Source organism: Delphinus delphis, chromosome 14 (assembly GCF_949987515.2).
Source record: "Delphinus delphis chromosome 14, mDelDel1.2, whole genome shotgun sequence".
In the NCBI taxonomy this organism is placed as follows: domain Eukaryota; kingdom Metazoa; phylum Chordata; class Mammalia; order Artiodactyla; family Delphinidae; genus Delphinus; species Delphinus delphis.
The window spans coordinates 16135216-16162958 of record NC_082696.1 but is presented as its reverse complement, the minus strand read 5'-3'; the positions used below and the strand labels follow the sequence as shown (position 1 = coordinate 16162958).

General features: G+C 36.7%; 1 protein-coding gene across 4 annotated transcripts in view; it reads left to right on the top strand.

The window, feature by feature from the left end:
• Positions 1–23823, top strand: part of TAB2 (TGF-beta activated kinase 1 (MAP3K7) binding protein 2) — an 86653-nt gene extending 62830 nt beyond the window's left edge. For all 4 annotated transcript variants that reach the window (XM_060029815.1, XM_060029814.1, XM_060029817.1 and 1 more), the window contains 4 exons: positions 10406–10566; positions 10782–10875; positions 12122–12202; positions 21764–23823. In XM_060029815.1, coding sequence (XP_059885798.1) covers positions 10406–10566; positions 10782–10875; positions 12122–12202; positions 21764–21906 — 479 coding nt within the window. In that variant the 3' untranslated portion in view covers positions 21907–23823. The remainder of the gene's footprint in view (positions 1–10405; positions 10567–10781; positions 10876–12121; positions 12203–21763) is intronic.
• The last annotated feature ends 3920 nt before the right edge of the window (positions 23824–27743 follow it).

Below are 27743 nucleotides of genomic sequence, written 5' to 3'. Positions count from 1 at the left end.
ACACTGGAAACTTCTGTAGGTGTGGAGAACAAATGCTCCACTCATTCAAACCAGTTTTCATGGTAGGGGATTGGGGGCAGTGGCCTGTGGTCTGTGTTTTGTTACAGTTGCCAGAGGCTCTTACCAAACTAACATTGCTGCCAAAAATGATTTCATCTTCTCCATTATCGCTACAGAAAGCATCTATGGCATTGATCTAGCTAAAGTAATAAGCATTTTTAATGATACTTTAATACTTTTTCTTCCAGTTATATTTATGGTCCCATTACATTGTCAAACAGCAACTATGACTTTAAACCTAAAATAGAAATACAAATAAGAAAATGTATGAGAGGAAATTAGCTTCTTCGACTTTCACATTCCTTGTCTTTTTTTTTTTTTTTTTTTTTTCTCTGTACGCGGGCCTGTCACTGTTGTGGCCTCTCCCGTTGCGGAGCACAGGCTCCGGAAGCGCAGGCTCAGCGGCCATGGCTCACGGGCCCAGCCTCTCCGCAGCATGTGGGATCCTCCCGGACTGGGGCACGAACCCGTGTCCCCTGCATCAGCAGGCGGACTCTCAACCACTGCGCCACCAGGGAAGCCCCTCCTTGTCATTTTTTTCAGCAGTACTTCCCTCCAAATCACAACACCTTTCTATTTAATGAGATTTAATAAAAATGCTAATCATGACAAAACTTGAGGGGGCTAGATATTCTTTTCAAAAGGAACTAGAAATTAATTTAAATTTTAAAATTTGCACTTTGACTCTGATTCACCTGCTGATTGGAAATGCCTTTTTTCGAACGTTGACTCACTATGTTGACATTGAGGTCACATTAAATTAACTCAGTAGTTAAGCTTGACTTCAAACCACTTAAAGAATTTTTTTCCTTTCGAATCTGGCCTACTTCTCGTAGGTTCTTCCTGGTCTTAAGACTACTTACCTTTTTAATTTGGAGTAAATCTCAAGGCTGGAAGAGACTTGTTTCATCTAGAACTCTGCAACAAACGTTATCCAGTCCACTTACCCATCCAGCAGTTGGTCCTGCAGGACCCCTGTCAAGCGTAAACCCATTGTGTACTGCGTGCTTTCTGAGGGAGAAATTGCCTCCTAAGGCAGCACATTCCATTTCTGAAGAGTTCTGCCTACTAGCAAGTTATTTCCTATGTTAAACTGAATTTTCTACAAGTATTAATGAAAATAACATATCCATATGGTAAAAGAAATTTAACCCAAAAAAGGAAAGATACAATAAAAATGTCTCCTTTTGACCCCTGACCTGTCCCTTCCCCCAGCCATCCCACTGTTTAATTATCAGAGGTAATCTCCATTAGCAGTTCTTGATCCTCCTTCCCTTTATAATTACTCTCTCTGTCTGTCTCACACACTTTTTTTAAATGGGAATGCAATATATATGTATATGGGTATACATAAATACATATATGTGGCATTATATAATATGTACATACTCCACAGTATGTATAACATAAACATACTCTTTGGGGATATATTATATACATTTTTTGTTTAACATCTTAAGATCATTTTATTTTAGCATGTACGAATATTTCATTCTTTTAATTTACTTTTAAAAAGTCTTAGTCATTATTTTAACATTTATTGAGATAAAGTTCATCAGTCATTTACAGTGTTACAAGTCAGTGATTTTTAGTATAGTCACATGTGTGTAACCATCACCACAACCAATATTAGAACATTTTCATCACTTCAAAAAGAAGCTCTGTACCCTTTATCTATCACCTCCTATCCCATCACCTCCACCCTCAGCCCTAAGTAGTCACTAATCTACCTTCTGTCGCCGTAGACTTACATATTCTGGACATTTCATATAAGAGGAACTACATAATATGTAGTCTTTTGTGACTAGCTTTTTTCACCTAGCATAATGTTTTAAAAGCTCATCCACCTTGTAACACGTGTTAGGACTTCATTCCTTTTGATGGCCCATTATGCCATTGTATAGATATACTGCATTTTGTTTATTCATTCATCAGTTCATGGACTTTTAGGTGGTTTCCAGCTTTTGCCTATTGTGAATAATGCTGCTGTGAACATCTGTGTACAAGTTTTTGTGTGGACATATGTATACACATATGTGTAGGTATACACATAAGAGTAGAATTGTTGGGTCCTGTGGTAGCTCTGTGTTTAGCCATTTGAGGAATGAACTGTTTTCCACAGTGGCTGCACCATTTTGCATTCCCACCAACAATGTGCGAGAGTTTTGATTTCTCCACATCCTTCACCACAGTTGCTTTTTTCTTTGATTCTTGCCATCCTAGTGGCTGTAAAGTGGTATCTCATTGTGGTTTTGATTTACATTTCTCTGATGGCTAATGATGTCAAGGATCATTTCATGTACTCACTGGCCATTTGTATATTTTCTTTGGAGAAATGCCTGTTTATTTCCTTTGCCTATTCTTTAATTGGGTTATTTGTTTTTATTAGTGAGTTGTATGAGTTCTCTGTATATTCTAGATGTAAGTCCCTTATATGATTTGTAACTATTTTCTCCCATTCTGTGAGTTATCCTGTCACTTTGATAGTGTCCCTGAAGCACAAGTTTTTAATTTTGCTGAAGCCCAAGTTATCTTTTTCCTTTCATTATTTATATTTTTGCTGTCATATCTAAGAATCATTTGCCACATCCAGGGTCATCAGGATTTACCCCTGTGTTTTCTCCTGAGAGTTTTATTGTTTTAGAGCTTAAATTTTGGTCTTTCATCTATTTTGAGTTAATTTCTGTGTAATGGTATGAGATAAGGGTCCAGTTTCATTCCTGTGCATGTGGCAGTCCAGATGTCCCATCACCATTTGGGCTGTTGTGTTGTTGCTGCAGAGTTCTCTTCTGTACCATAGGTGGCCTTTTCTTTTTCTTTTCTATACTGGAGTAGAGTTGATTAACAATGTTGTGTTAGTTTCAGGTGCACAGCGAAGTGACTCAGCTATAGGTATACTTGTATCTACTCTTTTTCAAATTCTTTTCCTGTTTAGGTTGTTACAGAATATTGAACAGAGTTCCCTGTGCTATACAGTAGGTCCTTGTTGGTTCTCTATTTTAAATATCGCAGTCCAGCACCATTTGTTGAAAAGACTCTTCTTTTCCCATTGAATGGTCTTGGGACCTTTGTAGAAAATGAGTTGACCGTAAACACATGGGTTTATTTCTGGACTTTCAGGGTTTTTTTTTATTATCTGTATGTCTATCCTTATGCCATTACTACACTGATTATTGTTACTTTGTAGTAAGTTTTGAAATTGGGGCAGGTAAATTCTACTTTGTTCTGTTTTTAGATTGGCTCTTTGAGGTCTCCTGCTATTCCATATATAATTTAGAATCAGCTTGTCACCTTCTACAAAGAAGTCAGCTAGGATTCTATAGGGATTACACCAAAACATTTTTCTAAATATACTTGATTTTTTTTTTAAATGCAAACAGACCAAAAAGGGTTTATGATGGAAAGTTCCCCTCCCCGGAGACAACCAGTAGCTGGTCACAAACAGTTCATTTTGTGTTCTTCTAGAAATTGAAATTGTATATGAAGCATATGTATATTTATACCTTTTTTTATACAATGAAGAATAGTATTTTACTCTCCATCTTTATCAGTGTTTTTGTTTTTATCTCTTTGAGAGTATTCCATGTCAGGCATTGCAGATCTGCTTCTTTTAAAAATGACTGCATAGGGCTTCCCTAGTGGCGCAGTGGTGAGAGTCCGCCTGCCAATGCAGGGGACTCGGGTTCGTGCCCCGGTCCGGGAAGATCCCACATGCCGCGGAGCGGCTGGGCCCGTGAGCCATGGCCGCTGAGCCTGTGCGTCCAGAGCCTGTCTTCCGCAACGGGAGAGACCACAACAGTGAGGGGCCCACGTACCCCCCAAAAAAAAAAAGACGACAACGACTGCATAGTATTTTGTACCATGATCTCTCATCAGTCCTTTTTTGACAGATCTTAGGGTCTTGTTTTTACAAACTGCTGCAGTAAAAATTTTGTGCATACAAATTTTGCCTACACCCAAGTATGTTGGCAGAAGAGATTCCCAGGAGTGGAAAACTGCTGTGTCAAAGGATATGTGCATTTTTAATCTTGATAGATGTATCATTTAGGCTTGGTTATGCTGCTGTAAGAAACTGTGTCTTTAAACAACAAAGGTTTATTTCTAGTTCACTTGCCAATTAGATTAGCTGGTGGGCCCTTCTACATCATCCTCACTTAGGTACCCAGGTTAAGGGAAGCTCCATCTCTGTGCTTCCGTGATTGTTCAGGCAAGGCAAAGGACATACAGCAAATCAGCTCTGACTCCTTAAGCTTCTGCTCCGACACTTGTTACTCTTTAGAAAAAACAAGTCCACATAGCCACCCCTAATTCAGAGAGAATGGAGAGGCGCCGTTCTACCACATACCTGGAAAGCAGAGAGGCAGAAATATTTGGTGAAGGACACTGATGACCGCCTCAGTGCATGTTGCCAGTTTTAATTTTGAGACTCTCTCTAAAGAGATTCTACCAGTTTATACTCCTATATTTATACATGGGGAACATTTTTAGTAATATTTATAAGAATGTCCTTTTCTTCTTTCTCCCACCCATCACTATGTAGGTGATTGAAAAAAATACATCTTTGTCTGTCTGATAGGTAAAAATATATTGTTTTGGTGTTTTTAAATTTGCATCTTTGAATATGAGTGAGGTTGAGCATCTTTTCATGTATTAATTTTTAAACCATTTGTATTTCTTATTTTGTGAACTTGCTTGTTTTGTGCCTAGTCTGTTTTTTCTAATATGTTGTTACTTTTAACTTGGTCAATAAATTTTTTTGTTGTTTTATAAATTTTTTTATTTTTGTACATTCAAACTTTTTAATCTTTTTTTCCTCTGGCTTCTGTTTATGTTTAGAAAGCCCTTCTCCACTCCAAGATTTTGAGAGAAAAGAACAAAAATCTTGTGTGTATCTCCTCTTTAGTTATAGTGATACTCCTTGAAATCATATTGAACTGGCCTTATTTCTCTTTCATATGGCATCCCTTCAAAAACGTGAAAATAACTACCATATCCCCTTTTAAAGTATAAATCTTTCTAAGCTATAAACATTCCCAATTCCTATTATGGTTCATCCAGTTGTATTTCTTTGCGGCTCTTTAGGTGTCTGTAGGCCCCAGTTTTCTTTTTCTCTAAAACAAAGCTTTTAGACAGTATCTGTATCATAATGCTGTAAGAGTGCATGCAGCATCTTAATTATATGCAAATAAATGACAACAGAGTTGTCTAGCAGGGGTCCCATACTCATCTATTATTAATACTAATATATAAGTAATTTAAATTTCTTAAAAATAATTACAGAGGTTAAGCATTATTTTCATGGTTTTGTTGTAAAATGTGTTGCCCAGATTACAGGCCCAGTTGCAACACTGTTGCAAGATCTGATTTCAAGCTGTCCTTAAAAGTGGCAAAATAGATTAAAACATCAGCATGCTTTATTTTAAAGAGTAATTGCCGTCTCTGAATCTTGTGACTCAATCACCAAATAAGTGATTGTAATTATACAGTGGCATATAAAACATCTAAATATCCCTGCTGTCCGCAGTTACAGTCCAGAGAAATCTTGATTTATTTTAGAAGGTGACATTGTGCCTTTTGGGGTACAATGACTTAGGCCACATGGTACCACACTTGGGCATTTAAAATTGCCCTGACAGACAAAAATTTTAAAGACAGTAGAAATAAGTGTCTTCTGTTTCCAGTGATAAAGTTTATCTCCTTCACTCTCTCTCTTTTTTTTTAAATAAGCCTAAAATCTTTGTATCCATAAATGCCTGGTACGTTTTCCAATGGCAAAGGCATCTTTTTTTTAATATGCCCATCCAATTCTCTTATTTTTTTTTTTTTAACTTCTGGAGAAATTAGATGTCATTTACATTTATAGAATGCCTAAAATTAGTAAAGCTAGCGCTGTCTGAAACTTCAGGTGAGTTTTTCTATTTACAAATAAAGTTGAGTAATTAATTGTCTCCATTGTTTATTGGAAGCTGGCCAAAGTTCGGTAAAGACTACGTTTTCCGAGATTGCTGTGTGAAATATCTAGTATGCCTATAGAAGCGGTTTTAAGAGCCTTAGTATGTATTTTAAGTAACTAATTGTCAATTATTTTAACAACCACCAGGGGGCGTTGCATGCCTAAATTACCTTTATTCATTAAAATTTAATTTTGACTGAAAGAAGATTTAAAACATACTGAGTATTTTTTCTCTACCTGTTATTCCTCCTCCTTTTTTGTCTATTTAAAAGGACAAGGTAGATAGTTAAGTTTGGAAAACTGAAGAAATCGTTGTATGATTGAAATGTTAAATATAACCCTTATTTCCTTAGTAGAACTGGCATATAAAAGAGCCATCTTTCTGCAGTGTGAGCAACCTAAAAAAGTCTTGCCATATTTTAAAATTATTAAAATTTTGCTAAGTAAAACGTATTAGAAGTACACATTCAAGGAGACTTTAAAATAAATGTCCAATTTTTGTCTTAACAGTATTTCCTAGACATTTCTATTTCATTTTACTATCCATTAAAAGTCAAATTATTGTTGTTATTTTACATTTAATAGGTATTTATCAAGTGCCTACAATGTTCAGGGTTAAAAATAGATACAAGATGATACAAAAATGTTTACCCTCAAGGAGATTGCAGTTTAATTGAGAAATGTACTTTATCATGAAAAATCTAAAATGCTGAATTTTTCCAAGTGAAAAATGAAATGAACTCATCTAACAGAAAAAGATTCCCCTTTAGTGTGAAATGATTTATAAATACAAAGTAATAATATGTAAGCTCTTGATGTAGTTTATTCCCTTTGTTTCCTTCCTTCACACTTCACTCATGGTAGTAATTTACTTAATGCCCTTTGAACTAGTACAAAAAGTAATTTCAGTTCCATTACGATTTAAATAATTTAGGATTCCAGAATAGGGAAAATTAATGTGATTTGGCTGAATAATTAAAATATTATTACAATGCAAATATTACAAATGAAGCTGCAGCATAGTCTTTACCTGTGCCTTATTATGGTTTAACTACTTGTATATAATTGGATATTATTTTAATTTTATCAAGGTATACATACTTGTGTGTGTGTGTGTGTGTGTGTATATATATATATATATATATATATATATATATACACACACACATATATATTCTATGTATAACTACTCTATATAGACCACAGTAATGTATCTAGGCATAGGTCTTTTTTTTTTTAATCGTCCATTTTTCTACATTCATTGGACCTTCAGTTTGAAGGCTAGTGTCTCCCTTCAGACCAGGAAATCTCCTGATTTCCAGTTTCTTACTGCCTCTTTCCAGAACTTACTTTAATCAGCTATTTAACGTCCTGGACCAATTTTCTATTTATTTCTCATTGTCATCTTCTCAGTATATCCCACTTCCTTGTCCTTCTGTTTTGTAGTTGAGATTTCCTTAAATTTTCTGTCAGTCCATGTATGAATTGTTCATTTCAGCAGTAATGTTTTTAACTTCTAAGAGCTAGTTCTCCGATTCCTTTTTCATAGCAGATTGCTGTTTTATGGATGCTCATTGTCTGAACTCTCTTAATGGTGTTCATTAGAAGTTGAGTTCTCTCATCTCCCTATTCAGTTATATTCACTTAGTCTGGGTTTAGTCTTTCTCTTTATCTAGGTCCTTCACATGTCAGATGTTGCTCAAATGTGTGGTGATCCTTGGCTATTGCTTCATATTTGAGAATGAAGGACTATGAGGGCTAAAAGCCCTGGGTAGGCAAGTGAGACTCGTCACTTGGCAGACTTTGCTTTGTGAGGAATAAGTGAAGAGCCTTGTGCTGCAAGAGAACCCTCCACTATCACCACCTAGCATTCTTTGTGTATGGGAACCAGCTTGAGAAATGTGTGTTTGAAGGAGCCTTAAGAATAAGCATACAGCTACCTGCCCTTCCACAGGATTGGGAGAGATCAGCTGTTCCATAGAGACATCCAATTAACCCCCTTTTCTGGCCCACTCCTCACTTCTGCCTTCTGTTGTTACCTTCATTCTCCAAAGTCTGGAGCCTCTTTAGGTTTCTGCAGGCAAGTTAGCTGCCTCTTTGCAGTACAGTACTTGTCTATGAGACTGCAGCTTTCTCCTTCATAAACCTATGCCACTTCATCTACTTTCATTCTCCAGAAACTTGTTGAAATTTCTCGTCCATTTATTGCCTTCTTCCTATTTTTTATCATTGTTGGATTCTATCAGTTTTATTCCTCTGTCATTTTCATGGGGTTTCAGGAGGCAGAAGATTATGTAAATGCAATGCTCAATCATCTTTAAATGGAAGTCCTCGCTAATATAATTGATTCTTCGTATTTAATTGTTATAACTCCTTACTTTGAGGTTCTCTCCCTGCCCTCGTGGTATGAATTTTGACCACTCAGAGTGTAATATAGGTTGGGTTTCAATTTCTTAGAAAATCTGTTCTTATCCCCTCTCCATATATAATATTAAATAATATAACAAATGTATATCTTATTTTCTAATTCAGCACACATATGAATTATCACATATCATTAGAACCACTAAGTAAATGTGTTTTAGAAGAGTAGCCCCCGCTCGCGGCTACTAGAGAAAGCCTGTGCGCAGCAATGAAGACCCAGCGCAGCCAAAAATAAAATAAATAAATACATGTATTTTTTAAAAGTTGTGGGTTTTTTTTTTTTTTATGTATTTAGGAAAAAACTTTTAGGGAGAAAATCTCCATTACTTTTAAGAAATACTGCTTTTAAGTAATCATTAATTTGAACAAATGTCTAATGCCACTTGAGACATGTTGGTAGGTGGTTAGGGTTTAGAAACGAAGGAAAGTGTATTACGTACTCCTAGTTCTCCTTTGCCTTGCCCTTCATTCCCACTTCGTGCCTCTGTCTTTCTCCTCTTATTATCCCACTCAAAAATTAACAGCCCACTCCTCATCTTTTTTAAGAGAATAAAATAAACCCTAATGCAGAATTCTTATATTTTGGAAATAGAGGGATAAAAGTCTGCAATTCAAATAAAATAAACCAAATTAATAAAAGCCTGACAGAACAAGCTTGGGGTAGGTATGGATGTACAGAGACATGGAGAGTTTTCTACCAGGAACATGTGTACCTCCAAAAACACTGCCCTGTGTTCTTAGAATATATATTAAAATGGGGGAGAGGGTAGCAAGAATCAGTCGTGGTTTTTAAAACTTGAAACATAATGCCCTAATACTCTTTTCTTCCAATAAGTAAGAAAGGAGAATTACAGAGGAAATACCTGTGGATTATATTAGTGTCAAATTTTTGTTGGGAAAAATTATGTATTGTTTAAAGTTAATTTTAAAGTACTTGAGCCTAACTAGCCTCCCGCACCTCACACCCTAATTCTGATTCTAGAGTACACTACCAGATTGAATGGCCTGAATGTATATAGCCTTTTCCTTATTTTTTAGATTCATGGAAATTTGAGTTTGATTGATGATGACTGTTTAGCATTAATCTAATCTGTTTAATCGACTTGACTTTTTCATTTTTAGAGGTTATTTATTGTATTTTCCAAAATCTGCCTGTTTTCTCATGGTAGAATCATCCCAAGCTGCCTTTTAATAGAAGTCTATTCAGGTATCTTCACTACCAGTCCAGTGTCCTAAGAAGTGAAGCTCACATTGTCCAGAGATGGCAGGAACATATACCAATTTTTATGGTTTAATAAGGTTTCCCAAGCAATTCATCATTCATGTGACAAGATTGATTGCTTATTTTCTTTCCTTATGAAATCTTAGGAAAATATTTTCACAAAATGTAATTGCAATATAAGAAAATGTGTTTGATTTATCTGAATGGTATTGTTTTTAATTTGCAGTTTGAGGAATTTAATGTTAACATTCATATGAATTGAAATCAGTTTTAGTTGTTGTGTACATCAAAATGGATTTAACCTAACTCATGTTCCCTTCTAAAATATCTATAACATGTCTATATTAGGATACCTTATGTATAGTCCAAACATGTCAGACTCTTTGGAGTAGAGGGGCTTATCCTTTCAAGGGGTCAAATTTGAATTAAATAGTAAGTAGGTTAATTGACTCTACTAGACCTTTTGAGCGGTTATAGGCAAAAATGCTGTCATTGGCCATATTAAAATCTCCCCCCCCCAAAAAATGAGTGACATTTGTATGCTTAAATGATTAAAATAATTTTCAAGTAAAAATTTTGAAATTTTAAATGTTTAACTCACAATATTTCGTGTTATTTTTATCTTTGGGATTCTTGGCAGCCTCTTGTTTGTCACAGAAGTAGTCATTGTTTTGTTTTCCCAAGGCTGTTTAAAGGTTAATTGACTAACCTGGGTGGGTCCTCATATTTACTAATATGTATTGCAGCTCTTTTGGTACATCAGAAGGCCAGAATGGAACGACTTCAAAGAGAACTTGAGATTCAAAAGAAAAAGCTGGATAAACTAAAATCTGAGGTCAATGAAATGGAAAACAATCTAACTCGAAGGCGTCTGAAAAGATCAAATTCCATATCCCAAATACCTTCAGTAAGTCTTTCTTTCTCTAACTGTTGTGACTGCTATGCTTGAACATGAGAATAGGCAATCTGTCATAAGTATGAAAGCTTGATCTTGTTTTCTAGAAATGCTCTTAATTCATACTTCTTTCTCTGTCCTTACCTCCCCCTGCAAAATTTCACTCTTTCTAAGCTAATAACACAAGAGTTCAATGTAGATCCTTCTCACATGGAATTATTTTTCAGCTCGAAGAAATGCAGCAATTGAGAAGTTGTAATAGACAACTCCAGATTGACATTGACTGCTTAACCAAAGAAATTGATCTTTTTCAAGCCAGAGGTAAAGTTCAATGCATACTCAGCTGAAATTCATTTTTACCAACTCTTTTCCCATGGCTAAAACCAGACTTATCAATTGTGATCTTACTGTTACAGATTTGACTTTGGAGTGTATAGTGCTACTTGGATTTTTGTTTTCACTCACTCTCCACTCCCCCCCAAAGTTATGTATTTGGTTGAGGAGTAATTTGATACATTGTATAGCCTTCAAATCCCCTTTAGTCATGTGTTAAGGGAAGACAGTGATTAGTATGTCTGGCTGTATTGTCAAAAGTATTGCTGTTATGTATTAGTATAATCTGGTACAATATTTAATAAGATTAAGATGTACGTACCTCATATACCTTTTTCCCTTTCAAGAATTATGCTTTTAAGAACATAATTTAAAAGGCATCGCCACCCTAATGGTACTTTCTTAATTGCTAAAATAGAGAAGAAAATAAAAATACGGCTTATATATTTTTAGGACAATGATAGTTTATTATACTTGAGCTATTCTTGACAAGCAATAACTGCTTATTGTAAAACAAAAAAATGTTTACAGTTCAGTTCCATAGACAACTAAAAGGAATATTTATAACTTAAACCTAATTCTGAAGTTTAGAAATAATAGAAATATATAGAATGGAAAAGACAGGAAAGGGAAGAAGCCGAAAAATAAGCCCTTAATCATACTTCTTAGTATGTGCCAAAATCCATTAAACTGAAAGATGATTTGTTTTATTTTAGTAAGTAAGCTGTTTATCTTGAAACATTCATTGAAAATGCCATAATTTAACTTTGGAGAGAAAAAGGAAGTTAGTGCCAGTCTAGAAACTATAATTCTTGAACTTTGTTTAAAATCTGAAGCATTTTATTACATTACTACAAGGTTTCTATACTTACTTGAAGCCAAGCTATTTAGTTGCTTAAGACCATGTTAAAATTGAATTTTAAATTGTTAAATTTTAAGTTATCTTGTCACATAGAACAGGCGTCTAGTTCTAATTCTGTTACTGTCTTACTGGCATTAATTTGACTTCTTCCCCAATTTACCACTTAGACCTCTGTTATGGGTACTATATTATACCTATCTCAGCTGTTTTTGAAACCCTGACATGTAATTTGACATTAGAGGTGCAAAAAGTATTTATTTCTTCTATTTATACTGTGATATTTTTTAGAAAAAAAATATTTGGTTTTTTTAACAATTTTTTTAATATTTTTGAGCTATAAGCATTGATATACTTACTTTTTATGTATTTCAGGACCACATTTTAATCCCAGCGCTATTCATAACTTTTATGACAATATTGGATTTGTAGGTCCTGTGCCACCAAAACCCAAAGGTTAGTGTGTCCAGTAAGCGTGAGAACTGTTGCATTTTGAAAAGCAAGGTTTTGGAAAACCTTCCACTCTAGAAGTGCTTCAAACTTCGGCATTCTTGGATGGATTCATTCGGAAGATATTTATTTTCACTTACATGCTGGGAATTGGAGGGGTGCAAAAATGTAATGTACTTAGCTCTTGAAAAGTAATATGCATGTCCTAAGGATTCATCATATACTCCCAAAATAGCAAATCTTGGCCAAAAAAAAAAGATCACCAGGTGCGGAAACTTGCATTCTTTGAAATTTTAGACAAACGTTAAGGAAGACACCTTAGGAAAGTTTATTTTTCATGAGTATTCTGTCCTATATAGTTTACGCATAGTTCTCTGTAATCAAAATACTCTGAATTTCAGACGAATGGTTTTTTAAAATAATTACCTATTATCATTTTTACATCACTGATATTCACAGACTGTATAGACACCAAACTAAGAAATGTCGGAACATTTGTGTGGGTTTTTTTACTCCAGGCATTAAAAAACATATAAAATGGGAATAAGAAAGAAACAAGTATGTTACTAGTTTTTTAGTTTGTTACAAGAATTTTCATAGTCTCTTTCAGTATCCTGTGCTGTCCACTCGTTTTTGTTCAAGTATAATTTAATTAGGCCTAGCTTTATCTTCATATTTTTTAATTTAAATGTCTTTAAACATTGTTAGCTGGAACGTAATGAACTCTTATTACAAAGGAGCAAAAGTGAGATTAGGGTATTTGGCATAGTACATGGGGAAGCCAGTGTTCAGACATTGGATGCTATTTGGATGTTAATTGAATAAAGGAATAAAGAAAACAGTGGTATAGCCTAGCTTCCTAAAATAAGCAAAGTGGGTATTTTAGCCTCTAAGTGAGTTGCCTTAATACACTCTTTCTTACTGTCTTTCAAAAACTAAAATTTTCATATAAAAAGATCCTGTTTTGTTTCAACATAATCCAGTACTTATGTGTTGAGGTTAGGAGGGAGGTGGAATATAGATGAAATAAGATTTGTCTTGAGAGTTGTAGAAGCAGGATAAGTGCCTGAGGGTTTATTTCACCGTTCTCCCATGATAAAAAGTTCGAAAAGAAAAACTCCAGTACTTAAAAACCTTTGCAGAAAAGATAGAAGCTTGTGTACTGGCTACTTTGGGAGAAATAAAGAATCAGTCATTTTTGCCTTAAAGCTAAAATAGGGAGTTACTAGTTTCACTTATAGAGGTTTACTTAGTTCTTGAAATCAGTTCTACTTCACAATGCAGGGGTGTTTTTTGTTTGTTTTTTTAACATCTTTATTGGAGTATAATTGCTTTACAATGGTGTGTTAGTTTCTGCTGTATAACAAAGTGAATCAGCTATATATATATATACATACATCCCCATATCTCCTCCCTCTTGTGTCTCCCTTCCACCCTCCCTATCCCACCCCTCTAGGTGGTCACAAAGCACAGAGCTGATCTCCCTGTGCTATGCAGCTGCTTCCCACTAGCTATCTATTTTACATTTGGTAGTGTATATATGTCCATGCCACTCTCTCTTTGCCCCAGCTTACCCTTTCCCCTCTCCGTGTCCTCAAGTCCATTCTCTACGTCTGCGCATCTTTATTCCTGTCCTGCCCCTAGGTTCTTCATAACCATTTTTCTTTTTTTTTTAGATTCCATATATATATGTTAGCATACGGTATTTGTTTTTCTCTTTCTGACTTAACTTCGTTCTGTATGACAGTCTCTAGGTCCATCCACCTCACTACAAATAACCCAATTTCGTTTCTTTTTATGGCTGAGTAATATTCCATTGTATATATGTGCCACATCTTTATCCATTCATCTGTCGATGAACACTTAAGTTGCTTCCATGTCCTGGCTATTGTAAATAGAGCTGCAGTGAACATTGTGGTACATGACTCTTTTTGAATTACGGTTTTTTCAGGGTATATGCCCAGTAGTGGGATTGCTGGGTTGGGTTGTATGGTAGTTCTATTTTTAGTTTTTTGAGGAACCTCCATACTGTTCTCCATAGTGGCTGTATCAATTTACATTCCCACCAACAGTGCAAGAGGGTTTCCTTTTCTCCACACCCTCTCCAGCATTTATTGTTTGTAGGTTTTTTGATGATGGCATTCTGACCGGTGTGAGGTGGTACCTCATTGTAGTTTTGATTTGCATTTCTCTAATGATTAGTGATGTTGAGCATCCTTTCATGTGTTTGTTGGCAATCTGTATATCTTCTTTGGAGAAATGTCTATTTAGGTCTTCTGCCCATTTTTGGATTGGGTTGTTTGTTTTTTTGATATTGAGGTGCATGAGCTGCTTGTATATTTTGGAGATTAATCCTTTGTCAGTTGCTTCATTTGCAAATATTTTCTCGCATTCTGAGGGTTGTCTTTTTGTCTTGTTTATGTTTTCCTTTGCTGTGCAAAAGCTTTTAAGTTTCATTAGGTCCCATTTGTTTATTTTTGGTTTTATTTCCATTTCTCTAGGAGGTGGGTCAAAAAGGATCTTGCTGTGGTTTATGTCATGGAGCGTTCTGCCTGTGTTTTCATCTAAGAGTTTTATAGTGTCTGGCCTTACATTTAGGTCTTAAATCCATTTTGAGTTTATTTTTGTGTACGGTGTTAGGGAGTGTTCTAATTTCATTCTTTTACATGTACCTGTCCAGTTTTCCCAGCACCACTTACTGAAGAGGCTGTCTTTTCTCCATTGTATATCCTTGCCTCCTTTATCAAAGATAAGGTGACCATAGGTGCATGGGTTTATCTCTGGGCTTTCTATCCTGTTCCATTGATCTATATTTCTCTTTTTGTGCCAGTACCATACTTTCTTGTTTACTGTCGCTTTGTAGTATAGTCTGAAGTCAGGGAGCCTGATTCCTCCAGCTCCTTTTTTCTTTCTCAAGATTGCTTTGGCTATTCGGGGTCTTTTTTGTTTTCATACAAATTGTGAAATTTTTTGTTCTAGTTCTGTGAAAAATGCCATATGTAGTTTGATAGGGATTGCACTGAATCTGTAGACTGCTTTGGGTAGTAGAGTCATTTTCACAGTGTTGATTCTTCCAGTCCAAGAACATGGTATAACTCTCCATCTGTTTGTATCATCTTTAGTTTCTTTCTTCAGTGTCTTAGATTTCTGCATACAGGTCTTTTGTCTCCTTAGGTAGGTTTATTCCTAGGTATTTTATTCTTTTTGTTGCAGTGGTAAATGGGAGTGTTTCCTTAATTTCTCTTTCAGATTTTTCATCATTAGTGTACAGAAATGCAAGAGATTTCTGTGCGTTAATTTTGTATCCTGCTACTCTACCAAATTCATTGATTAGCTCTAGTATTTTTCTGGTAGCATCTTTAGGATTCTCTATGCATAGTATCATGTCATCTTCAAACAATGACAATTTTACTTCTTCTTTTCCGATTTGGATTCCTTTTATTTCTTTTTCTTCTCTGATTGCTGTGGCTAAAACTGCCAAAACTATGTTGAATAATAGTGGTGAGAGTGGGCAACCTTGTCTTGTTCCTGATCTTAGTGGAAATGGTTTCAGTTTTTCACCATTGAGAACGATGTTGGCTGTGGGTTTGTCATATATGGCCTTTATTATGTTGAGGTGAGTTCCCTCTCTCCCTACTTTCTGCAGGGTTTTTTTTATAAATGGGTGTTGAATTTTGTCAAAAGCATTTTCTGCATCTATTGAGATGATCATATGGTTTTTCTCCTTTAATTTGTTAATATCGTTTATCACATTGATTGATTTGTGTATATTGAAGAATCCTTGCATTCCTGGGATTAACCCCACTTGATCGTGGTGTATGATCCTTTTAATGTGCTGTTGGATTCTGTTTGCCAGTATTTTGTTGAGGATTTTTGCATCTATGCCCATCAGTTATACTGGCCTGTAGTTTTCATATTTTTGTGGCATCTTTGTCTGGTTTTGGTAGCAGGGTGATAGTGGCCTCGTGGAATGAGTTTGGGAGTGTTCCTCCCTCTGCTATATTTTGGAAGTGTTTGAGAAGGATAGGTGTTACTCTTCTCTAAATGTTTGATAGAATTCGCCTGTGAAGCCATCTGGTCCTGGGCTTTTGTTGGAAGATTTTTAATCATAGTCTCAATTTCAGTGCCTGTGATTGGTCTGTTTATATTTTCTGTTTCTTCCTGGTTCAGTCTTGGAAGGTTTTGCTTTCCTAAGAATTTGTCCATTTCTTCCAGGTTGTCCATTTTATTGGCGTATAGCTGCTTGTAGTAATCTCTCATGCTCATTTGTGTTTCTGCATTGTCAGTTATTACTTCTCCTTTTTCATTTCTAATTCTGTTGATTTGAGTCTTCTCCCTTTTTTTCTTGATGAGTCTGGCTAATGGTTTATCAATTTTGTTTATCTTCTTAAAGAACCAGCTTTTAGTTTTATTGATCTTTGCTATCGTTTCCTTCATTTCTTTTTCATTTATTTCTGATCTGATCTTTATTTCTTTCCTTCTACTAACTTTGGGGGTTTTTTGTTCTTTCTCTAATTGCTTTAGGTGTAAGTTTAGGTTCTTTATTTGAGATGTTTCTTGTTTCTTGAAGTAGCATTGCATTGCAATAAACTTCCCTCTTAGAACTGCTTTTGCTGCATCCCATAGGTTTTGGGTCATCATGTTTTCATTGTCATTTGTTCCTAGGTATTTTTTGGTTTCTTCTTTGATTTCTTCAGTGATCTCTTGGTTATTTAGTAGTGTATTGTTTAGCCTCCATGTGTTTGTATTTTTTACAGATTTTTTCCTGTAATTGATATCTAGTCTCATAGTGTTGAGGTCGGAAAAGATATTAGATACGATTTCAATTTTCTTAAATTCACCAAGGCTTGATTTGTGACCCAAGATATGATCTATCCTGGAGAATATTCCATGAGCACTTGAGAAGAAAGTGTAATCTGCTGTTTTTGGATGGAATGTCCTATAAATATCAATTAAGTCCATCTTGTTTAATGTATCATTTAAAGCTTGTGTTTCCTTGTTTATTTTCATTTTGGATGATCTGTCCATCGGTGAAAGTGAGGTGTTAAAGTCCCCAACTATGATTGTGTTACTGTCGATTTCCTATTTTGTGGCTGTTAGCATTTGCCTTATGTATTAAGGTGCTCCTATGTTGGGTGCATGAATATTTACAATTGTTATATCTTCTTCTTGGATTGATCCCTTGATCATTATGTAGTCTCCATTTTTGTCTTTTGTAATAGTCTTTATTTTAAAGTCTATTTTGTCTGATATGAGAATTGCTACTCCAGCTTTCTTTTGATTTCCATTTGCATGGAATATCTTTTTCCATCCCCTAATTTTCAGTCTGTATGTGTCTCTAGGTCTGAAGTGGGTCTCTTGTAGACAGCATATATATGGGTCTTGTTTTTGTATCCATTCAGCCAGTCTGTGTCTTTTGGTTGGAGCATTTAATCCATTTACATTTAAGGTAGTTAGCGATATGTATGTTCCTATTACCATTTTCTTAATTCTTCTGGCTTTGTTATTGTAAGTCTTTTCCTTCTCTTGTGTTTCCTGCCTAGAGAAGTTCCTTTAGCATTTGTTGTAGAGCTGGTTTGGTGGTGCTGAATTCTCTTAGCTTTTGCTTATCTCTAAAGGTTTTAATTTCTCTGTGGAATCTGGGTGAGATCCTTGCTGGGTAGAGTAATCTTGGTTGTAGGTTTTCCCCTTTCATCGGTTTAAATATGTCCTGCCACTCCCTTCTGGCTTGCAGAGTTTCTGCTGAAAGAGCAGCTGTTATCCTTATGGGGATTCCCTTGTATGTTAATTGTTACTTTTCACTGCTGCTTTTAGTATTTTTTCTTTGTTTTTAATTTTGATAGTTTGATTAATATGTGTCTTGGCGTGTTTTTCCTTGGATTATCCTGTATGGGACTGTCTGTGCTTCCTGGACTTGATTGACTATTTCCTTACCCATATTAGGGGAGTTTTCAACTATAATCTCTTCAGATATTTTCTCACTCCCTTTCTTTTTTCTCTTCTGCTTCTGGGACCCCTATAATTCGAATGTTGGTGTGTTCAGTGTTGTCTCAGAGGTCTCTAAGACTTTCCTCAATTCTTTTCATTCTTTTTTCTTTATTCTGCTCTGTGGTAGTTATTTCCAGTATTTTATCTTCCAGGTCACTTATCCGTTCTTCTGCCTCAGTTATTCTGCTATTGATTCCTTCTAGAGAATTTTAAATTTCATTTATTGTGTTATATGTCATTGTTTGTTTCCTCTTTAGTTCTTCCAAGTCCTTGTTAATCGTTTCTTGTATTTTCTCCATTCTATTTCCAAGATTTGGGATCATCTTTACTATCATTACTGTGAATTCTTTTTCAGGTAGACTGCCTATTTCCTCTTCATTTGTTTGGTCTGGTGTGTTTTTATCTTGCTCCTTCATCTGCTGTGTGTTTCTCTGTCTTATCTTGCTTAATTTACTGTGTTTGGAGTCTCCTTTTCACAGGCTGCAGGTTAGTAATTCCCATGTTTTTGGTGTCTGACCCCAGTGGCTAAGGTTGGTTCAGTGGGTTGTGCAGGCTTCCTGGTGGAGGGGACTAGTGCCTGTGTTCTGGTGGATGAGGCAGGATCTTGCCTTTCTGGTGGGCAGGACCACGTCCAGTTGTGTGTTTTGGGGTGTCTGTGACCTTATTATGATTTTAGGCAGCCTGTCTGCTAATGGGTGGGGTTTTGTTCCTGTCTTGCTAGTTGTTTGGCATAGGGTGCCCAGCACTGTAGTTTGCTGGGTGAAGCACTGAGTGGAGCTGAGTCTTAGTGTTGAGATGGAGGTCTCTGGGAGAGCTTTCGCTGTTTGATATTACGTGGGGCTGGGAGGCCTCTAGTGGTCCAGTGTCCTGAACTCGGCTCTCCCACCTCAGAGGCTCAGGCCTGACATCCGGCCAGAGCACCAAGACCCTGTCAGCACCCGATCTCTCTTCGGAAGACAGGGCTGGGCCTTGAGAGAAACAGAAGATGTGGAAGTGTGTGGGTGGTCTCTGCAGTCAGAAGTCCTGAGTTCCAGTGCTGACTTTCCTGCTAACGGGTCTTTAGCCTCTGTTTCTTTATCTGCTAGTGTTGGAGGGTCTCCTGCAGAGTCAGCGGTGGCTGTGGCTCACTATGGGGACGAGGACACTGGCAGCAGAAGTACTGGGAAGTTCTCCTTGACGTGAGCCCTCCTAGAGTCTGCCATTAGCTCCACCAAAGAGCCCCATCCCATGACTCTTTTTGAATTATGATTTTCTCAGGGTATATGCCCAGTAGTGGGATTGCTGGGTCGTATGGTAGTTCTATTTTTAGGTTTTTAAGGAACCGCCATACTGTTCTCTGTAGTGGCTATATCAGTTTACATTTCCACCAACAGACAATGCAGGGTTTTTTATGGGTTTTTGTTCGTTTGTTTGTTTGTTTGCTTTTGCGGTATGCGGGCCTCTCACTGTTGTGGCCTCTCCCGTTGCGGAGCACAGGCTCCGGACGCGCAGGCTCAGCGGCCATGGCTCATGGGCCCAGCCGCTCCGCAGCATGTGGGATCTTCCCGGACCTGGGTACGAACCCGTGTCCCCTGCCTCGGCAGGCAGACTCTCAACCACTGTGCCACCAGGGAAGCCCAACGCAGGGTTTTTTAACAGCTAAAATGAAGTGTGGCAATCACAAGTCATCCTGTGCCACCTAATTTCCTCTTTTTTCAATTCTGGTGGTTACTTAGTTTCCAAATACCACTCATAAATAAGAGTCATAATTCTAAGTACCAAAAGAGATCGTGCAGATGTAAGAAAACCATTGGAGATTTTTCCATTTAAAAAAAAAATTAGGTCCTCTATTGATACCTTAGATATTACTTAAATAATGAAGAAGATTCTGGCACTTAATAATAGATTGAAGTGTTAATATAGATTGAGTAGCCTTCCTAAAAAACCTGTGTAGTTAAACGAAAAGGAAAGACAAGGTTTTACTGAAAATGTGCCAGGTAGGAATGTTTTCTAACCTTGGTGAGACCAAAATTCTAGTAAGTAGACTGGATTATCCCCAGATAAAAACAGTTATGCTATAAAATGTTTCCCAGGTATGGAGTGTGAAATAATTATAGATGGTAAAAAGTCAAACTTTTTTTTAACTGTATTTATTTTAATGTGTCTTAGAGGATACTAATTAGTACTGTCAGACCCTTGATTTTTCAAATATTTTTACTTAGGTAAACCTTAAATAGATATTTGTTTTAAAGTTATTCAATTTAAAGAAAATTACTGTATAAATAGTACTTCCATGCTGCCCATGCATGTGCCAGAAATTGTGGTGATGCCTAAAAAATTCTGACCAATGCTTAAAGTGGGAATTTTGCAATAAAGTGTTTAACGCCAAACAGTAAAGTGCTGCTAAAGGGGTACAAAGTACCAAACGTAGCTTAATGATTTTAAATTTTTTATAGAAACTTGATATTTTCATCTACTATATACAATAGTTTGTCTTTTAAAATAGCAGAAAAGGTATCATTTAGTTATCAACTCCATGGAGCAGGTAGAATTTTCAAATTAATATACATTATCTTAACATAGTTTGGAAACTACAAATTATAAACCTTGACTGGAGAGATCCAACAATGCATGCTCCTTTTACTTAAAACGTCTCCACAATAATTTGTAGGGATACTATTCTGAAATTATAATGGTACCTCCCTCCCCCAAAAAAGTAGTTTCATAAACGTAATTTCATCTTAGATACAACCATGGAGGAATATAATTATTCCTTATATTTAAGTTACCTCTGTACTTTCAAACATTCTAGAACATTGGCCTCATAAAGCTGCAGTGACTTTATTTTATAGGTAAGAAAGATTAGATGTAGAGGATACATGATTTCTTATCTAAGATCACAGAGCAAAGAAATTAGGAGTTAGTGGCAGAGCCAGGAGTAGAACTCCATTCTCACAACTCTTAATCTTTAATCTAATAGTCTTTCTCGTGTTCCATAATAAATATGATTTTAAAATAAAGTGAGAAATAAAGTCTGGTAAAATTTTATACTGATTTACTCCTCCAAGGTCTATTGTCGATATTTAGTTAAATAAATAAGATTTTAGAAATTAGTTCATCTTTGTATTTTATTTGTGTTGTTCAGATAGAGAACATTTAACAAAAACTTCCATTCCTGGTAGAAAACAAAAATATAAATACTACTTCAGTGAGAAATGAAACTCAAACTTTAATCAGACATAAATGCACTAGCAGTATTACATTGTGGTTGGACACCTTTTCACCATATTAGTTGACATTATGGTAATCTTGGCTATTAGTTACCATATGAATTGACTTCCCTTTTCTCCTGCTATAAATTGGGGGAAATGATGCTCTTTTCCCCTTTGAGGAGATATTGAGGTGGTTATGTCATGCACATGTTGCTGTTCCCCAGTGGAGAGGTGCCAGCCTGACAGAGACAGGTTGTAAGGATCAAGCGTGTGTGTCAGTTTCAGCTAGCTGCTTCACTTGTTTAACAAGCTGTTTCATGCTGTGCAGTACAAATAGTGTTTAAAGTTGCCAGTAATTTATGACTTTGCGATTTTTGCTTCCTTACAGATCAAAGGTCCACCATCAAAACACCAAAGACTCAAGACACAGAAGATGATGAGGGGGCTCAGTGGAATTGTACTGCCTGTACTTTTTTGAACCATCCAGCCTTAATCCGTTGTGAACAGTGTGAGATGCCAAGGCATTTCTGAGCCAAGAGGCCCTATATCTTCCCTAAAACCACATCTGAAGTTCAAGAAACTAGTCTGTCATCAGGGGAAAAGTTTCACTGCTACATAGGATTTTGTCAAATTGAAGGTGTGACAAGATGGTGTTGTGCTAATGTTAAATGTCAGCCCACAGAGCTAATAATACCTCAGTCTAATGTCATGGGCAGTTGAAATTCATCACATGAAGGTAATCTGCTGAAAGACTTGGTTGCCCACTGCCTAACCATGTACAGTGTTACCAGTAGCCCATTAAGGATAATTCTCAATATATTAATACCTAGGTGTTCCCAGTACCTTTTCCCCTCATGTCACTACTGAATTTTGACAGGAGGAAGGAACAGAACAATGGCTTTTTTTTTTTTTTAAAGCTTTCGGTGAAACACTACAAACATGAAGAAAAGGAACAAGGTTTAACTATTTAAAAACTGTTTGCTGCCATATAGTGCCAATGGATAGGGGAAGAACTTCACAAATCTGTGGTACTCTTGGCTTTGTCTTTGTCTTCCCTGAAAACATCTCCACTCTGTGAAGCCAGCATCTAGGGTCTAAAGATGAAAAGAAAAGCAGCATGCATTGTCTGTACAAACATGGAGTGAGATATCCCAAAGCCTTTCCTACTGTACAGATCTCTCGAGTCTGCTTTAAGTGATTTCTTTTCTTCCTTATTATTTTCTTGTATTTCTATATGTATAGTGTAATAGTCTTTTGTTAACTAATTTTCTTTTTTCCTTTTAGTGATTAAGCACGATCATGTCCCTTTTTAAGCCTTACCTGAGAGAAGCAATGCCTTAAAATAAAAAAAGCATTAATGAAATGAAACTATGCACAAAATAACTTTCCTCTACTTATTCTGTACTTTGCCCTCATGAGTGCCGATGTTCTGTGAAGACATACAGATGCTGCACAGTGAATTGCAGAAAATATTACAAGACTTACGTCTATAGGTCACACTATATACTGACTTTAGCAGTGGGTAACACAACACAGTGTTTTATCTTCCACAGGGAAGCTTAAAACAAAAGATATTTTTAACCCACTGACAGCAACAAGGTTAAGCTTGCTTTATCTGCCTCGTGTCCCACAGAACTCTCACAAGAGATTACTATTGGGAAAGTACAGTTTCAAAACCAGCAACAGCAGCAGTACCTACAGCCCTTTTTTCGGAGAGAAGTTTAAATGCTTTACTGTTGGGACAATCCGTTTCTAAACCTGACTTGGTGGCAGTATCATGTATATTTATAAAACAAGGCTAGTCATATTTAGGACAACTGAAGAAGAGCTGGAAAAAAGAAAAACAAGCAAACTTGAACACTGAAGCAACCTCAAGCATCTCTTTATTTTGATGATATATTTTTATAAGGAAAATAAATATTCAGATGATCAGGAGTGTATATAACTAAATGAAATCAAGAAAAAGAAATAACAGTATGCATTTTAAAAAACAATTATGGAATTATATATCAGTGCTTAGAATGGGGCTAAGGGAAGTGCTGAAATGTAGCAAAAGATAGGAGGTAATGTAGACTGTCACCCACTGTAAATGTTTGCAAATGAATATTTTTAAATAAACAGGATTATTACAGGTGATTCTATATGAATGTCAAAGCCTTAACTTCCAGGCTTTGCATCTTGTATATGGGAAGAACTATGACAATCCTAGTTAATTAGACAAACTCAAAGCCCTTACATTTGATGCGTTTTGTTTTAAAAATAGGCCTTGTTTTTCAGCTTCATCTGCAGTTCTATGTGAAGATTGATAAATCAGTTTTTACTTGTTTTATTAATAAAACGTAATTTGGATATCTTGAGTTGATGGTTTTGTGATTTAGCTGGGTAAAAACTATCTTTGTAACAGATAAGTTATTTATAAAAATTAAAACACTTCTATTCTAACGTGGATTTTGTGACTTGTTCTTAAAGTCTGTGGGACAGGAGATAATTTATGCCCCAGAAGAACCTTTGATAGTTAATATAAACCAGAGAAAGCTCACTCTCTAGAGTCTTCTCATGACATCACGGCATTCCACTGCATTGCTTGGATTACTTGTATCAATTTCCGCAGGCTTCTTTTTAACTAATGAGTGAAAGCAATCATGTTTAAGCTAAGGCAGAAAATGAATATTGCTTTTCTCAGAGTTTATTATAGCTTTTTCTTTTGTTTCTTTTGGGATTTTTAAATGCGATTTCTTGGGCCATTTAGCCTGAGTAGTCATTTAGTTAATATTTGCTCTCTCGTATTATGTGTAAGTGCTGAGGATGGTGGTGCTTCCCCTGAAGAGAACCTTTACATTGAGTTTTCAAAAAATTATGACTCAGTTTTTCTGAGCTTGAAAAGAGCAGAGTGGCCCTTGCTGACCTTGTTATGACATAACTTACAGAAAGCTCTGCCTTGCCCTGACTGGTCTTTTAAAACCTAGTAGGACATAAATATTCTTTGCCAGGGAATGTGAGGTCTGGATATGTTGGTGGTCTGGAGACTACCTTCAGGAATTATTGCACTAAAATAGAATTGCAGGCACTAAGAGCCTCAGATGGAAAGATGGACTTCGTTTCTCATTGCTGATCATCCTTGGGTGCTGACATGCTTTATATTGAAAGGGGAGGTGGGCAGTTAGCGGTTCATGTAAACTGGACTTCTCAGGAAAACTTTTATTTTTAACAAAATGTTGGCCAGTATCTACTATATAACTAGTATGTTATACAAAGATGCATGTTGTATTGAGAATTTTTGTGGAAAAAATATAAAAATTTATTTTTCTTTTAAAATTTCCATTTTTTTTAAATGACAAGCAGGGCCAAACTACAGTGTAATATTAATTGACTTTATATTGGAGAATTGAAATTGTACATAAACTCATATCTATTATAGCTCAAAACTATATTAGCTATTTAACTTATATTTTAATCAAAGCATGTATAAATAGCAAGGTTAACTGACATTTCATCAGTTTCCTCTATCCCAGTTTAATGTTGTTGGGAAATTATAGTGAACAATGATAAGTTTAAGTAAATGGTACGAGATATAATCGTCAGTCTGTGAGTAATTGAAGTTGACCGTGTTGCCTTAGGAAATAATATTAAATGGCATCAAACGCCATTCCAGATTTGATATCTGCGTGCCAGGTATTCGCATAGTTTCCTATATAATATTACAAAATGCTTATATTTCTCCGTGACAAGTGAACGTATTTTTTTTTTGATTCTAGTTTTTAGAAGCTATAATTGTATCCATTTTACTTGAAGATGAAATGACTCAGGGCTGCATTTTAATTTTTATTGTTTCCATCTGAAAATATAATTAGGCAACTGAGAGAAAAGGCTTCCTCTAAAGAAAGTACAACTTTGTAGCTTTATATTTGTTAAATTGGATTCCCCCCCCCAATATGTAGTAGGCTGTTTGGTGTTTTTTTGTTGTTGTTCTTGTTGTTTTTTAAGGGAGTGTAGTTAGTCATTAAAAATGCTTGGTAATGCATTGTCTTTGCAACTATAAATTTCTTCCTGTATTACAAGTTCAAAAGTAGAATTGCCATGTTACAGTACAATAGCTCATTAATTTACCTAGTTATTTAAGAAGGTTATGAAAGCAGTTGCACTTTTAATACTGTGCCACCTTATTCCCCAGATAGACCCCTCAAATCTTAAGAGTCAGGACAGTTGGGATCCAATTCGGGCATCTCCCTAGATTTACTCTGTAACCCTGGGATAGTCCTTTGCTTTTCTTTCCTTGCCTTGTTAAAGGAAGATAATTATATTAACGTTAAACCCTCCTCACAGAGGTGTTGAGGGGCTTAAATGTGGAACTATCTGAGCCAACCTCTTTTCTCTCTAGGAACCGGATTATCCTAAAACTGGGTTATGTTTCTGTATGAATGGGTTTTGAGGCATTTTTCTCAACAGTATTAATGAACAGAATGGTAAGTTTACTATTTATTTCTCTGAATTGGTCTAGGGACATCTCAGTCGATCAGAATTTGGTATTTCAGTCACTGTAATTCTTTCCCTCTTTTAAAGTCAAAAGGTTGATTGCTTTGCAAAGGTTACAAAGCTGACCTGGAGATCAAGTGTGTTTATATTTCTCTTGCATGTCCAGCTCTCTAAAGAATGTACGTTTTATGATGGAGAATAGCAAATTATTTCTCTAGGAAAATAAACACTTTCTTCAAAGGACTTAGTCCAGTGTTTGCACATCTGCATATTTGTTTTAAGCCTAAAATTGACCCAAGGTCCACTTCATTCTAGCCTCTCTTTACAGATCCCCTTCTTTTACCTCTTTCTTTCCCGCCCCCCTCTTCTGAGGGCAGAAATACATCTTTCCTCTGATCCCAACTGCATTCGGCCATCCATATCTGCAGGTTCTACATCTTCAGATTTAAGCAACCGCAGATCAAAAATACTCAGGAAGGGACTTCCCTGGTGGTCCAGTGGTTAAGAATCATCCTTCCAAAGCCACGGTTCGATCCCTGATCTGGGAACTAAGATCCCACATGCCGCAAGGCAACTAAGCCCACACGCTGCAGCTACTGAGCCCACGCACTCTGGAGCCCGTGTGCCACGACTAGGGAGAAACCCACGCACCGCAATGAGCCCACACACAGCAACGAAAGATCCCGCATGCCATAAGGAAGATCCTGTGTGCCGCAACTAAGACCCAACGCAGCCAAATAAATAAATAAATGTTGGGGAAAAAATACTCGGGAGAAAAAGATTCCAAAAACTTCCAAAAAGCAAAATTTGAATTTGCTGTGCACCAGCAGCTATTTACATTGTATTAGGTATTATAAGTAGTCTAGAGATCATTTAAAGCATAATAAATACTACACCTTTTTATATAAGGTACTTGAACATCCTTGGATTTTGAATATCTTGGGGACTGTCCTGGAACCAATCCCCCGTGAATACCAAAGGACGACTTACATAGTAGAACCATTACAACTTACCAATCTACATTCCAAAAATGCTTATTGATCCTCATAGCATAGTGAATAAATACTGTGGTATCTTCACCGTGGCAGTGCTTTCCAGAGAGTTTAAAAAGAAAAAAGTTGGGCTTCCCTGGTGGCGCAGTGGTTAAGAATCCGCCTGCCAATGCAGGAAACACGGGTTCGAGCCCTGGTCCAGGAAGATCCCACATGCCGCGGAACAACTAAGCCCGTGTGTCACAACTACTGAGCCTGCGCTCTAGAGCCCGCGAGCTACAACTACTGAAGCCTGCACGCCTAGAGCCCGTGCTCCACAACAAGAGAAGCCACCGCAATGAGAAGCCTGCACACTACAACGAAGAGTAGCCCCTTCTCGTCATAACCAGAGAAAAGCCCACGTGCAGCAACAAAGACCCAAAAGCAGCCAAAAATAAGTAAATAAATAAAATTAAAAAAAAAAAAAAAGGGCTTCCCTGGTGGCGCAGTGGTTGAGAGTCCACCTGCCGATGCAGGGGATACGGGTTCGTGCCCCGGTCCGGGAAGATCCCACATGCCGTGGACCGGCTGGGCCCGTGAGCCATGGCCGCTGAGCCTGCGCGTCCGGAGCCTGTGCTCCGCAACTGGGGAGGCCACAACAGTGGGAGGCCCGCGTACCGCAAAAAAAGAAAAAAAAAGAAAAAAGCTCCCTCCCACCTGTGAAACCACCCATTAGTTCCTAGTAGGCTCAGTGCCTTTCGCACTGTGATCTAATCGGTTCTGCCTCTGGCTTCTTCCTCTTACCTTGCACCTGCAGCTAGATTAAAGAGAGAACATCATCTCCATGCTCTCTTCAGAAACCTCTACTGTTTCCCCATTGCTGACTGGGCTTAACTTGTACAATTCTGTTGTCTTTTCAGGATG